At 43.1% G+C, this 15,613-nt stretch overlaps 1 protein-coding gene across 13 annotated transcripts in view; it reads right to left on the bottom strand.

Annotated features, from left to right (window-relative positions):
- Window positions 1-7,415: 7,415 nt before the first annotated feature.
- LCOR (ligand dependent nuclear receptor corepressor) overlaps window positions 7,416-15,613 on the bottom strand; it is a 121,262-nt gene continuing 113,064 nt past the window's right edge. For all 13 annotated transcript variants that reach the window (XM_061162278.1, XM_061162281.1, XM_061162277.1 and 10 more), the window contains one exon: window positions 7,416-13,748. In XM_061162278.1, the coding sequence (XP_061018261.1) occupies window positions 9,404-13,748 (4,345 nt within the window). In that variant the 3' untranslated portion in view covers window positions 7,416-9,403. The remainder of the gene's footprint in view (window positions 13,749-15,613) is intronic.

The following is a 15,613-nucleotide window of genomic DNA, read 5'->3' as shown; positions in this document are numbered from 1 at the left end:
CAATTTTGAAAACTACTTGTTCCCTGAGGGTAAACAGCAGGCTTCTATTGAGATTAAGTGAGGCTAATAAAGGGATTATTTATTACAAGGTAATAAGACTCGGGGAGCCTCAGGCCGGAATTCTATTTTACCCCCACATAATCTACCACGCTCCCTCCCTCCCTCCCCCCACCACAAGAAGTAGTCACCTTCCCAATGACACACATAGGTCCATTTCTTTCCTCTTGCTTGCTTTCAGGCGCAGCAATGGAAAGTTTTATCCTAATGCACCCACTTCGATCTAAAAAAACACTAGTGAAAAATTCCAAACACCATCATAAATACAAAAGAGAAGACATATTCCAAAAAGCCTAAAAAACTACATTATTCTATTCATGGTTATCTGGGTGTGGGGTATTTTTCATAAAGTTCAGGACGGTCACAAGGAGAGGTTGCTAAACAGCTTAGAAACCTGTTGGACTGGACACGCTGGGATACTTGGAGGAGCAACTGCCCTCTTTGCACGAACCTAAATGGGTTTAACCCCAGACAGGCACTGGGGCTTTGGATGTTTCAAACCCAGGCACAGAGGAATATAGGAAATGGTCTAGCTCTTAAAGGTAGGTCAGATATATAGTCAAGGGACTTTGTATTGACCACTTACATTTTTAATGCAAAAAGTTCTTACATGTATGCTATAACCAAATGAGCTTTGCCTCAACTAGATTCTGTAAACCCTAAAAATTCATGGAAAATTGGTAATTTTTCAGTCTCTATGTCCAATTTTTGAGGTGTCTGGTCCTGGCAGATTTCTCATCCATTGCTAGCATTGTATAATGTGAAGGAGCGTGCAGACAAACAGAAGCAAAAATTCAAGTACAGCAACCTCTCCAGCAAAGGCAAGAGGTCTTAGCAAGAGCTGTTCTACCCCCCACCCTATCCTCTGAGACAAGGGCTAACGCAGAGCCCGGAATAAATGTTATTACCTAGAATCTTATTGCTTACGGGCAACACATCAGAAAGAACACCTGGAAATCTGCTCTGGGGACTGACCACTGACCAGTTTATTATACATACATGTGTGTGTATATTATATATATATATATATATATATATATATATATATATATATATATATATATATATATATATATATATATATGTATATATATATGTATATATAATATATACCATAACCAGATGAGAAGAGGGGGCAATTAAAGCTTGGACTTGATGTAACATTACAGATCAAATGCCCCAAACAGCTCTCAACCTGCTCATTTTTGTTCTTTCTCCATGTGTGTACTGTGTTATGAAAGGAAGTCCACTGCTCAAAATATATTCTTCTACAATACTACAATGCAAACCAACATCACTCGGAACATGAATCTGTATACAGCACATGTAATAAATATTTTTTTAAAAACTATTTACAACATTATTTCTTGTGAACATTTAGATGAGAGCAAAGTATTTTTTCCTGCAAAGGTTAAAAAAGTTTCAACTGTCTAGTTCAGTGCTAAATTCCCTGGCACCTAGTTACCCATTCACATTTCATCTTAAAATCAGATTTGCTTACAAACAGTATCTTAGAAAAAACATTCTCCAGCATTACTGTTCAAGTGTCTTCCTCATTAGTTTAGAAAAGACAAAGGGAGGCCATAAGTAAACAGGCAAATTATGGTTCAAATGGATGACACGAATCCCTGCGTGTCCAGTCCCAAGCTCTCCGCAGGCCTGGAGCTACAGTTCTCAGGCCAGCCAGCCAGCCGGACAGCAAAGCTGTGGCTCAGACAGAGGTGCCCAGGAATGGAGCACAGGGAAGAGGAACACGATGGGAAAGCATCGGTTCCGTTTCATCTACGGGGACTGAATTGCAGATCAGGACTCCTGAGAAGTAACGCTGCATACATCTTAGAGCAGATGGCCTCATTCTGTACCATCGGTTACAGGTGGGGTTGACCCACATCTGTGCGGAGGCTTGTGAGACAGACAGGGGGTGGGAGAGGAGGCGGCGACGGCTGTGAGCTAAGGTGCTCAGCACTGTCAAGGTGCGGGAGGAAGCAAGCTTATCTCCCCTGGTTTAAGAGAGCGGGAACAGGTGTCTTTCCTGAAGGTGAGAAAGACTAAAATACATCTTAATGCTTTCTTTAGGCAACCAGTGGTTTCTCCATATCCCACAGGTATAGGTTTGGATTTCCTTGGGGTTACAACAAGGGCTCGTCTCCCTGCACAGGCTGTTGAAATGTACAGTAGAATGGGCCAACTGCGTATATAAGGAGTGGGTGGCTTGAGACAAGTCCCGATGCCCTGGCTGGCACAGCTGACCCCATCGTGGGAGACCCACTTTGTTCTGGGATGGCGTGACAGTGGGGAATGTGCTCAGCTTCCCAATGCAGTTGTGTCTGCCCCAATACAGTGAGGGCTTCAAGGTTTCACCCTTCATGATGTAGTTTGGGGGTTCAGTGGCTGAGCATGGGAGCTGGGGAGGATGGGTTTTTAGAAAGAACACTTTTTTGGAAAGCCCTTTTGACAGTTTTTGTTTGTTAAAATAAATACTTTCTATAGAAGCATTTGAACAGGAAAATACCACTATTTACACAGTGAAATAAATTTCACAGTGGTGTGTATAAATATGTATTATATATATGTATTTGAAATCATAGTCACACACTCTCCTAGAGCTGTTAAGAATGAAGAAATCACTGGTGAAACTAACAACCTTAAGCTATAGGGCTCTAAAACTCATCCCTACCTGTGGTATAAATATACAAAATTATGAAAATCTTGTTTGTACAGTATCTCTTCCACAAACTAGCTCCCAAATTCTACAGTGTTAGCTATAAGATGACATGAAGTGTAGATTACAGAAAACAATTTGAGTGAGAAAGTTGATAAGCTGAATAGCATTTGGACCCAATGGCTAAATATGAGAAGAAAAACAGTCATGAAATGCTTGTAATATGACATACACATGTTCAGCGAAGCACTCGAAAGGTAGGTGGCTTCCCAGAGAAGGTGTCTCCTGGAAGGGGCCTGGGGGCGGAAGAAGAGGGAAGAGGCAAGGTGACAAAGGTGGGGCCTTAAAATGAGGTGAGCTAGGCCCGACCTGGCAGAAGTGGGTTTCGCTGGCCAGGCTGGAGAGCCCTGAACTTCAGTCTAAAGCTGCTGGTGTGCTGACAAGGTGCCATTGACATGCTGGTATTTTTAAGAGTTGAGAATGGGGGATCTGGAATGAGGTTCAAACAGGCAAAGACCAGCCATGTATGTTCACAAGTAATGACCAAAGCTTGGGAAGTGATAAACTTGCAAACATACTGTACACAAATACACTGTATGGTTTCTGGGGGTGACACCAACAGGCCCTGTACCTGCTGGGAGGGGCTGTATTCTAGGCTTTTGAGTTCATGAGTAAATCCATTTATGTTGAGCACTGCTGTCGAGGAATGTCGTTCCATGAGAGTCAAGTTCACCTTAACTCACAAACATGAAGACAACTGTAGTACTTTCAGTTTAAAAGACTTTGTACTTTTCACTTTAACTTGGTATTCTGGTAGATCAGATTGAATGTCCACAATTCAACAAACATTCAATCCACAAAGGGATATGTGTTCTTTAATACACGAACATTATTTAGGAATAATGTGGGATAGCAGCTGTGTGCTAAGATAACAGGCAAGAAATGGTAAAATCTAAAACGAAAGAAATGTTGCAGTGCTGCACTACATGAAAAAAATACATTTGTGCCTGTGACCACACAATTTGATCTTGAATGGCATATTGCAAGGATTGGGCAAGGATCAGTAAACCTTTTCTGAAAAGGGTCAGGTATTAAATAGTTTATATTTTAGGCTATGTGGGCCACATGGGGTCTCTTTTTCTTTAAAACATAACCCATTATACCTTGTTTAATGCATTCCTCCAATCTCTGGCAGATTATACAACTATGGGCAAGTTGGATCTTTTTAAATGAGCAATCTACTTCCATGTGGCTTGCTTACTGAGCACTTCGTGTTAAATGGAATGGTCCCACGCAGGTGAAAGAGCCTCTGTCACCGTGCTCACCGGCCCCTCTGAGCACTGATGTAAACCACCAGGGTTCTGGGGAAAGGATCAAAGGGAAGGTATTGCGAGGAAATAGCCAGCACTGGCTCAAACCAGAGGCAAAAAAGCATGAGCAAGGATGCCTGCAGAGTGCCCCGGGCGATTGCCTGGGTCCTCGGTACAGCATGATGAGCCCTGAGCCGGGAGCAGCGTCGGAGCGCTCTGGGGCTCTGCCTCAGCATGGCTGGACGTCTTTAAGGGAAGGGGGTCAGACCTTTGTGTCCTCCAGCCCATCCACTGGAGATGACAGCAGTTGGCTCTCATGTTTCAAGGGATGAGCTATATCAAAGGCTGTCTCAACAGGCTTCCCCAAATTCTGCTACTTTTAACTACAGTAATCTTTTTGCTCTTTTCTTCCCTGAAAAGGACTTGGGAGCAAGCCTGGGGCAAAGTACACAATGCTGGGATGTGAGGACTGCCTTGTGGATGCCTGACACAGACATGACTTCATACTTGGAAAAATTTCAGTATTTCAGTGGCTATCAAGCCATAAGAAGGTAAAAACTCATAGGAAACAATTCAAATGATAATGATCTGTTTCAAAACATACGAAACAGTCATTGTTTTAGAGCCACTGACAAAATTTTATCAATCCTTCATTTTGATAAAAAACATAGAAACGGATCCTTGAGTTTTGGGGAGGGAGAAGACAAACCTTGGAAGTTAACTGGATTTAATCTAAAGATACCATCCATAAATTCTGTCACATTCAGGTTATAATATGCTCCGATTTTCTATTATTCTTTCTAAAGCACTTCAAGCTTCTATTTTTCAGTTGTTGGCTTGCTTTTAATATAATTATTTTGAAAGAAGAGTGTGTGACTGAAAAAAATAGTGTCAATACATTTTCCTAGAAGCTGGCCAGAACTATAATAAACAACAATTTGGGTTTGTGATTGGACTTTTTTTCCCTCTGTGAAAAGGCTTTTCATGTCTAAATGTAAGGTTCAGAAAACTGAAGAGCCACCTAACGAAGTCTCAACTAACTTTGAAAGAAATAAAATCTTGGCTTACTTGATTAGTAATAAACAAGAAGTGAAGCCAGAGTCAAGTCTATGATAAAAACTGAATGAAAGGAGAGGCCCAGGCCACATACTTTTAGAACTCCAAATTCCTATTTGCTCATGGATTCTGACTAGAGGCTAAAGGTGATGGCTGATTCTAATAGGATGTGAGGCTAAGGCAGTTCAGGTTTCAGGAGATGGTATTTGATGTGCTGTGGCAACATGTCTCTTTCGTAGTATGAAAAAACAAAGACGAAAAAAGAACAAAACTGAGGTAAGATGAGGAGGAAGAAGAAGAGGACAGAGAGAAGAGGCAGAAGAAAGGAGAAGATAAACCAGCAAAGTTTTTTTTTTTTTCCCCCCTGAAAAGAGATTCTTCTCTCAAGCATGGGTCAACAAACTTTTTCTCAAAGATCCAAGTAGTAAATATTTCAGGCTTTGTGGGCCATGTGGTCTCTGCTACAGATACTCAACTCTGCTGCAAATACATACAGCCACTGATAATACCTAAATGAATGGGTATGGCTGTGTTCCAATACACTTTTATTTACAAAAGCATGACCAGCCCAGTAACCATAAGGAGCAGGCGGTTGGGGTACCCTTGGCCAGCACCTGGGGAAATTCCAGTTCTGTCCCAGGGAAAGTGACCAGATACCAGACTCGCCGATGGTGGCACTCACTACGGCATCTCCAGCTTGCCTCACATGGCACGTTGGCCTTTCCTTCTTGGCTCTTAGGCCCACTGCTCAATAGGCAAGCTGCCCACAAATGACAGTGACAGCTTCAGTCTTCACTACAGAATTCATTCCAAGGGAGAAGAGTCCAAACTTCAATTTGAAACAACTGTCATGAAGTGATGTATTTACTGATGACCTATCTGAACTGTGAGGAATTCACCTGCACAGTCTCATGATGCACAGAGGACCCCATTAGAAGAACCACATTTATGAAGTGATGATGACTAACTACACCTCTTCCATCTATACTACACAGGAACAAGGAGGCATGAAACCCATGGCCTAAGATTATTTTTAAAATAAGGCTTGTGTAGAAGTCTTTAATGAAGTGCAGATACAACAGAACTGGCCTACCAAAGGGAGCCAAGGGACTAGCAACTTCAGGGTACAGACATGACTAACATTTGTACATACATAGCCTCACAAGCAGAACAAAGGTTCATAGCCTTCCTGCTGTGCTGCAAGACTGTTAAAATGTCTGTGCCAGTGCCAGGGGCGAGGCTATGGACCCTGACCAAGGGTGCAGACTCCAGGTGGTTCCTCCAAACCCGGGGAGCCTCAGAGGATAGAAAATGGGAGATGGAAAAGGACCTCCTAAAGAGGGCCCAGCTCTGGGGAGCTATGGTGGAGCTTCAGTGACTGCTTGCCAGGAGTCTTCCAGCTCCCCCAGAAGCTCAGAGGGAATACTGATGTTCTCTGGTCATCAATGTCAGCTCCAAAAGTCACTTCTCTGAGTACAGGCCCAGGAGCTGAATTCCTTTTAAACTTGGAATCCAGAAGGTGGGACAGACTGCCTTTGCGTCCGGTGCAAGCCACAATGCGACGATGGCTACAGGAAGTGGGGGAGATCAAGAGGAGTCTTGAGTCAGAACCAAGTCTAGGCTTGGAGGTGTCTGAGAGACAGGCTTGCCAGCATCTGCCGTAAGTGTAAACGTGCCTTCCAGAGTTGGACCTCAAGTCTGCTTTTTTCCTTTTTCTATGAGTAAAGTTAACTGAATCAGCAAAAGTGAGATTCAACAAATAAAATTCTAAACTTTTAAGTGTCTTGCTTATGTAGAATCCCAGTCTATTTAAATGTAGTCTGTTATAAAGTGTAAGTTGATTTTAAAGATGATCCATTGCATTGGTAGGTATATAAAATAAATAGATGCACAATGGTATCTTTTCTCCAATGCTGTCTAGAATGGGAGAGAAGGCTATGATCTTGAAGTGATAAGCTTTTAAAAATGAAAAAGAAATGAGGAAAGGAATGGAATGGATTATAACCTGCAACTGGAAAAGTGCCACCTACCTCCAGCCTGGCATCTCTCCCTAACCTAACCCAAGCACCCTTACAAGGTAGTCTGTGTGCAGCTAAGGGGCACCTTGAACGTATGTACAGGGGCCAGCACACCTGATGTGGGCAGACCTCCACTGGTAAAGTCACCACAAAAACAACATCCAGTGACGACTCTATGAAAAGATTTTTTTAAAAAAACTTTAAAACCACTTACATAGATTAAATGAACCTACTTAAAACACGTTAATGCTTCTGTGCAACTTAATGCTGAGGAAGGTTGCCAACACACACACTCAGCAGTTTCATTAATAGGTAGCTCTGGAATGGCCAAGGTCAAAGATACAAAAAAAGAAAAAAAGACTCATGGGATAGAGGAGACACTAGGGGGGAACAAAAAGGCTTCTTTGAAGATAGTAAGCTTCACTATCTGCAAAATTCAACACCGTGCTCGGTTTCCCATGAATCAAACACTTTTTTCTAGTCCTATCCAATCCGCAGAAGTTTTCATTATATACAGCAAAACTTTAACAGAATGGGTAGAAAACTTGTTTTATCATGATCTGAATGAACTAATGCATGAAAACAGGTACATCGGGGTTTATCCAAACAGATTTCAAGCAATAGGGATGGAAAATCTTTTAATAAAAAGGACGGAGTAGCAGCTGTCCATACGAGCCTATTTTGGGGACAGAGCATGTCGGAGAAGCTGGCTGAAGCTTTAGCGAGCAAGACTTATTGGCAGAGTGGCCCAATGGAGATGCCGAGTACACACTGTGTTATAATAGAGCAATGTTACAGGCACCAAGGTAAAGCCAATACACTCATCTCAGGTCTCAAACAACATCAGTTACAAATATTGCAGCTCTCGCTTTTGAGCCATGGAACAGAGCCCGACGTGATAGAGGCCATTGTGATTCTATAAGCATTAACTACAGTGTATGATGTTAATCCATCAGAAAAGGCATCTACTCTAAACATGTACATTTCACACTGGAATACCAGCTGAGCATCAGCTCCTGGTACTGGGATGTGTGTGGGCACACAATGAGATGTTGGTGCTACTTTCTCCAACTGAAAGGCTGCTCTGACCTTTTTATAATTCTGAGTCTGGTGCCATAGTGATTTGGGGAATGCTCATAGAGACCCTAGGCTATATTTAAGCCATCTGGCCTATGCTAATTACTCAGCTCATGAACACCCTATCACACTGCATGGAGAAGAAAGAATTTTACTGTAGAACTGGGGAAATGGGAGACATTTGTGGCTTTATAACCACATGCAAATACCCCCTAACACACACACACTCTTTTAAACTTTCCTATTACTGAAAATAACATTTTGGCTTTCTTTGAATAAAGAAGTACTCAAGACAAGAAAAATAATTAGAATGGTCACTCTTATCCCAATTGTCAAATTATGGCAAAAAAGATATTAGCTTTTTTTTTTTTCCCTCCCAAAGTAGGATGAAAACCTCATTAGTGTGTTAGCAAGCGTGCAAGATCAAAAATGAAAATGATGGGAAGAATCAGTAATGCAAATAGTTTGGGGGGTGTGAATAATTTTCAGAGCTCATATATCAATATTAACACCTTGTGACACATCTTTTGTCCTATGGGCACATAACTTAGAATATATTTCCTCAAATGACAAAAGACCAGAGATGAGTGACCAACAACGAATATGAATTTTTAAAAAGGGGTAACAGAAGTATTAATCTTTTATAATAACTATAAATTCCCTCTGCATTCTCCACATACTGTAAAAATGATTTGGTTTAGCTTTCAAATATCATTTAAACAAACAAGACAGAGGGAAGTTCACTGCTGGGATTTGCAAAGAGGAGCATCTGTTTGTGTACTGACACTGCAAGGGTGGCTGCTGAAAAGCTACTTTTATGTGCATGATGGTGGTCTTCTTGGCTACAGTACAAGTGCTTGTGCATCAAGTATAAAATACAAGCCTTTAATCACATAGATCAGCTTTTTAGCTTTTGTAAATTTAAAAACAAAAAGGATAAATAAGGCACTGTACTTTTAAAAACTAAAACTGCTTGGTTCCAAGTTTAAAACCCAAGGAACAACCAGAATATAATATATAACTTCCCTTACTCAGCCTCAGAGAAAGACTCTGCAAGTTCCCTTCTCCATCTGAGACGCACTTTCTGACATCTTAAATTGTGGTGTTCTCCATTAACTGCAGATTTGAAAGGCTTGATAAGCTTATAAAAGCAGATTTAGTTAATGCAAAATAAAGGGTTACTTCTATAGAACAGTTTCAACTCTGGGCTACTGCCCTGCGAATCACTTTGCATCCAACCGCCTTCTTTTGCTGTGGGAAGAGTCCAGCTTTGCCTTCAGCTTTCGCTTTCTCTGGGCCGCACTGTTTTCTGGGGTTTTTGTCGAGGGTCTGGCCCGAGTCTTTCCACTGCTCTGCTTTCTATTTGTGGCTTTCTGTGGCCTGGAAGAGGACTCACCTGCCCCTTTTTGTTTTGCAGATTTTGTCACCGGATCCGAGGCAGAGGGCTGGGTAGGTCTTTTGTTTGCATTCTCTTTTTCTTTCCTGGAGGGTGGGCAGCTCTTCCCAGGTGACTTTTTAGGGATCTTCACTTTATTCTCTTTTGAAGCTGTCTTTCTGGGCAGCTGGCTGCTTCTGTCCCTTGTGGCTGGCTTCTTGGCAGCGGAGATTCTGGTGGACCCATCAACATGCCTTTCTTTGCTGGCCTTCATCGAAGGCCCCTTGTCCTTCCTGTCCTGAGTGCTGCTACCTTCTGTCCTCTTGCGTTTATTCTGAACCTCTGCTTTTGGCAAGACCTCAGGCACCTGCTTCCCTTTCCTTGCCTTCGTTCCATCGGTGCTCTTGGGCTTAATGGGAAAGCCATCCGCACCGACTTGCAGGGCGAGCTTGGGGGACATCAGAGGGTTGATGCACACACTCTTGCAACTCTGTTTGCTTTCCACAGCCGGACCAAATGGGCTTTCGACTTTCTCGTTCTTGATCAGACGCTGCTGGGCTCTGAGCTTTCCTCGAATGTTGGAGTATTTTCTAAGGATGCGGGTACTGGCTGGGGTCGGTGAGTTGGTGGGAGGATGGCTGCTTCTACCTTCCTTGACCTCCTCTACACTCTCTTCAGGACTGGGGCTGAGGCTCATGTCACTGCCATCCTCTGGCTCCACTTGGTCGGGATTCTCTCGAAATTTAGCCCAGAGCTTCTGTGTTTTCCAATTGTTCTTGGCAGGAGTAGCTCCGGGAAATTTCTTCAAGTGTTTTTTCAAGCGTTCAGCCTGTAGAGAACTGGGGTACAGGCTGGAAGGAGGGTACTTCTGAAGAGGGTGCTTGACGGGTGGGATGTCACCTGGAAGACGAGTATTGAGCTTCTTCACAATGACCAGAGACCGGGTTTCAGTTGTCTCTAAGAACCACTTGCAAACATTAGATAATTTAAAGTTTGTCATAAACAACATCTGAACAGGAGAAAACTTCTGAACCTCCAGTGAACCCCGACATTTCCGTGACCTTTTCTTGCTTTTCCAAATCTCCTTCAGCTTATCAGACTTGTTCCTTGCCCTTGGTGTTGGCTGGGCTTCTTTCTCGAGCTGGATCCAGCCCTTCTGAACTTTCATGTACTGGGCATTGAAATTGGCAATGAGCTCTTGGTTCTCCTCCTCAGCACACCATTCCACAAACTTCGGCTGCTCGTCCACCATGGTATCCACATCACCCTCATCGACGGGATCTCCACTCTCAGAAGCTGCATTTTCCTTTGGGATTGGGTTTCCTTGTGCTGCTTCCTTTTCGGAAGTCACTTTTATAGTATCCAAGGAGTCCAGAGAATGAGTGTGTCTTAGGTTGTAGGTGGAGGAGGTCAGTCTTGTAAGCCTTGGGGCCCATTTTGGGGGCACTGCAGTGTCATCATTTCCACTACCTGATGATCCCAGTGTGCTAGACGGCACGTCATCACTATCGCCATCTTTATGCTGACTGTCGGCACTGTCTATTTCATTCACGGCCTCCTCCGTCTCCTGTGCAGGAACAGGTCCTGGCTTCCCCTGTGATTCTTCTGGGAAAGTACAAGGTATGCTTTCAGAGGGCTCTTGAGTACTGTTCTCACCTAATTTAGACTGAACATAGATTTCCAGTTTCTCTCCAGGCAGGGGCTGGCCAACTGTGGCTAAGGGATCACTGCTGGGGAAAATACTTCCTTCTTCCCCCTTGACTTCTTTCACCAGCATGTTTTTAAAAGTCTGCCTGGTGATCACCCCACCCACTTCAACCTCCTGCTCAGCGTCTTTCTCAGGGGTGTTTTCTTTCTCAGGGGTGCTTTCATTGACAATTGGGTTTTCAGTGTCTTCCGGAGCTTTTGTACAGAAGCCTTCAGTAAGGAGGCTCTCGGGTGTTGTTCCAACAGGGTACCCTTCTTTTTTAGAGCGTTTTGCACCAGAACTTTTAGAAACCTTGACGTCAGCACTTGGAGAGGAAGAATCTGAACTTTGATTTTTTAGGCACCTCTCGGCAGAGGAAGAATCTGCAAGTTGACTTCTGAGACACCTATCAGAGGCCTCAGGTAATTTTCTACCTTTTTTCTTCTTGTCTAGATTCTCTTCAGGTGACTCAGTGTTTTGATCGCATGCATCTTTTTCTGAAGGATGTTTGATGTCACCATCCTCTCCCTCTAATTTTCCTGTACCACCTGCTGCCTCACTTTCCTCAATTTCACTGGGGTTTTCATTTGTCAAAGTGCTGCTTTCCTTCGAGAGTGGGTCAGTATCTAGCTCCTGAGTGTCTTCGGTCTCAGCCTCAGTAGTGACACTTGGCTCTTCCTCGGCCTTTCCTGGGCTCATGGGAGGATCCAAGACCGCAGAAGGACTTTGATTTTCTGAACAAAGAGGGCTTTCTTCTCTCTCTGCTGTTTCAGGAGGGGAACCAGGCCTGGGAGCAACATCGTCACTGCCTCCCTCAGAAATGCTCTCTGTGGTGGGAAGCAGGGGACAGTCTCGGGGTACACTCATCTCCTCTGTACTCAGCAGTTCAATTGGCTGCTGGTCTCGTCCAGGGGAAGGCATCTCACTTCCCATCGGAGCTGAGACCATGGAGCTGCCTTCTGGTGGGTCCTCTTCAGGAAGATGAGCAGGGAGGGGCCACTCTGGGCTGCAGGCTGCTGTTTCCTTTGATGTGGGGGAGCCACTCGGGTTTGCATTATTCGTCACGGGGCAAACCTCTGGCTCTTGAGATGCCTTTTCAGGTGATGCATCTCTGTCTCCTTCCGTGAGAGGAGTTGTTTCTTTACTAGGTTCTTCAGGCTTGTCTTCTCTGGGATGCTCTACTTCTACTGTAGGTTGACGTGCTGACGTGACAAGGGTCTGCTTGGGAGTGACCACTGCCTCTGATGCTACAGTTGAGCAGCTCGCTTTTTCTTGGGAGTGTAAATTCTTGGCCAGCGTGCGAACGGTTGGCAGCTCACAGCAATCACCATTGAAAAAGTATCCTCGAGTACTCTTCCTGGCTGTTTTCCGAGAAGATAATATCGATCTTTGATTCTCAAAGTGGCATTCTGTTATTGGCTGGCTGATATAAACGACATCACACTGGTTATCATAATCGTTTATCCTCAACCCTGATGCCCTTTTACTTTTCCGAGCTGTCTTAATGGAGGTGGATATCATCTTGGTTCGTGAGTGTCCATTTGATGTTTTGTGTACAGGTGGCATGGGGCTGGGGGCTAACCAACCATCTTTGGAATGATCAAACTGGCCCTTATCACTGGGCTGTAAATGGTAACCCATTTTATTTCTTCCTAGGGAGTGAAGATGGTTCTCTTGCTTTGGCCTTGAATCTTGTTCACATGCCTCTAAGTCCTGGCGTAAAGGTGTTTTTGAACTACACTGTAAAGCATTCTCTTTGTCAGCAGTTCTAGGTGAATTCCCCATAAACCCTGAGTCCCAAGCCTCTTCTGATAAAGCTTTGAATGAACTTCTTTGAGAAACAATACAGCTGTTGCTCTCCTCATTATTTTCAGCTGCCGCTTTTACTGCAATTAGATTTTCTACTAAAGCTGCGCTCTGCACATGGTCTTTACCATCTTCACATATTTTCACATCTGTGTCTTGCTCCTGTTCAGTGGTCTGCCCCTCCAGGTTCTTAGAGATGCGGTGGAAGTTTAATGAGGAAGAATTCGGTGTAGTGAGGTATCCCAGAGTGGAATTATCTATTGAATTAGGTTTAGTGGTTGGAAGTTCAGAGGAATCTTTTTGGACAACAGTCAGAGTCTTCTCTGTTCCATCTACAGAGTTTGTCTCAGGCGGAGGCTCCTTTAGGGCCTGCTCTGTCAAATGTGGAGGGCTGTGGGAGCCTGCAGAGTCTATAGGCAAGTCTACAGAAGTAGAAGACTTCATGTTGAGACACAGAGCATCCTTTTCTGTATGTCTGGTGCTGAGCTGGGCACAGCCAGCATCGCAGGTAGAGGCGTCCATGGCTCCAGAATCAGAAGACTGCAGGTCCTCGGAGCCGGGCTGAGACTCAGTGTACAGATCGTTCAGAACACGAATGAACTGCTTCTGATGATGTGTGCACAGTTTGACCATAAACTTCTCCAGTGGGGACTTCGACTGATGGTTAGAATGTACTGCTATTGCCTCTGCTGAGTTCTCACTAGACAGACAAAGAGAAAGAAGAAATCAGTATGGTCATTCTCCAAAGAACCATTTTTACATTATGAAATTCATCAGTGTTACTTATGTTTTATTCTCTGTCCAAAACTGCTTCTCAGGGCCCATATGCTTTTTATTCAATAGATCAGGAGCATCTACTCAATGAAAACATAAGGCCAACCCTATAATATTTTCAATTTTTAGTGACAATTTTTAAAGTGATTATTCACAAATAATTTCTATCTTATAAAGAAGAAATATCATTGAAAAGTTCAAAAATTAAAATTTTGGCCACATTATTAACTCCAATTAGCCAACATACATTTTTGTTTTAGGCCTGGGCATTCCTGTTAAATAATCACTGGTTCATAAGCCCATAACATGGACAAAAATTCAGATACACTGTATTGCAAGTCTTGGTTTAGAAATACTTAGAGAAATAATAGTCTTAACATGATTTCTCAGCTTGACCAATTGGCTGGACTTTAGAATTCTGCAAACAGTGATGCAGGAATCCTTCTGACCCTATAAGTCATGGAGGAATAGAGATCAATAATTTTACACTTCAGATATACTGAAAGATGAATGACAAGCAATTTCTTACTCCTAGCCTCTAAATGAGGACACAGATATGAAATCACACTGTAAACCATTAAGCTGTCAATGCAAGGTAGTAGTATTATGGTGCATCAAGTGCCACCTCTTACATTTGCCTAGACCTTTAATAAACATTTTAGAATAATCCACAGGAAGCCAATCCTACATTCAAGAACCCTTTTCAACCATTTCTGTAAATCATCTAGGATAACTCTTAGGGTTTAAACAGGACATTGTGGGCAGGAAAGGATGATACTAGGTTGAGGACAGGTTAAAGGCAATTTCCACTTAGATAGCCAAGTGTTTTCAAGAGCTGCTTTCTGTTTCTGGATGTTGGAATTTTTACTAGGCCCATGCAGTTGATGTGTTGCAGTTTTCTGGAGCTTTATACAACTTCCCAACCTCTCTCTTTTCTCTCCTAATTCCTTAGGGGACTATTATCTGACTCTTTACGTAACATAGCAAAGTACGAAGGGCAGCTGAATAAATGTGTGCTGAGCAGATGTTGTTTGATAGTATCTTGTGTACTAAGTCGCTTCAGTCGTGTCTGACTTTTTGTGACCCTGTGGACTGTAGCCCACCAGGCTCCTCTGTTCGTGGGATTCTCCAGACAAGAATACTGGAGTGGGTTTGATAGTATCTTCCAGCTATTTTTTCTTCCATCTTTGAATTTATCTCGCTGTCCTGAGACGCCTTTAAACAAAGGTGTGCCCTGGACGGTCTGCATCAGTCTCCTACTTCTTCTGGCCTCTGAAGCCGTGTGGTTTTAGTGGAAAGAGCACAGATTGTGGAATGTGAAAAATCGATATTCTACTTCGGGCTCTGACATTTACTAGCTATAGGATCTTAGGCAAATTACTTAACCTCTCTGTACCCTGGTTTCCTCATCTGTAAGCTGGAACTGAAGTATCGGTATTTCAAAGGATTGTTGTGAGATATTAGATAACATATATAAAGCACAAAGCACAAAAAAGCAGGTGCTCAATTTTACTTTCTCTGTTCCGACTCATGGAGATTTTTAAGGCCAAATGGTGAATAAAGCTGAAACACATCCAAGTACAAAACAAAACAGCACCAAGAAACTACTAATCAAATCTCTGGTTTAAACTGTTTTGCAAGAAAAAAGGGTTATGTTGTCTTTTTATTGTCATAACTAGTAAGAGAGAAGCTCTCTTCAGAGGTACCATGGGTATCTGAAATGGCCTGCATTAGACTACAAATCAGAAAAATCAGAAATGTCTTAGAAAATGCCTACCTCAATGTGAAACT

Source organism: Dama dama, chromosome 15, assembly GCF_033118175.1.
Source record: "Dama dama isolate Ldn47 chromosome 15, ASM3311817v1, whole genome shotgun sequence".
Lineage (NCBI taxonomy): Eukaryota > Metazoa > Chordata > Mammalia > Artiodactyla > Cervidae > Dama > Dama dama.
Note: the sequence above shows the minus strand (reverse complement) of the source record. Positions and strands in the feature narration are given on the sequence as shown.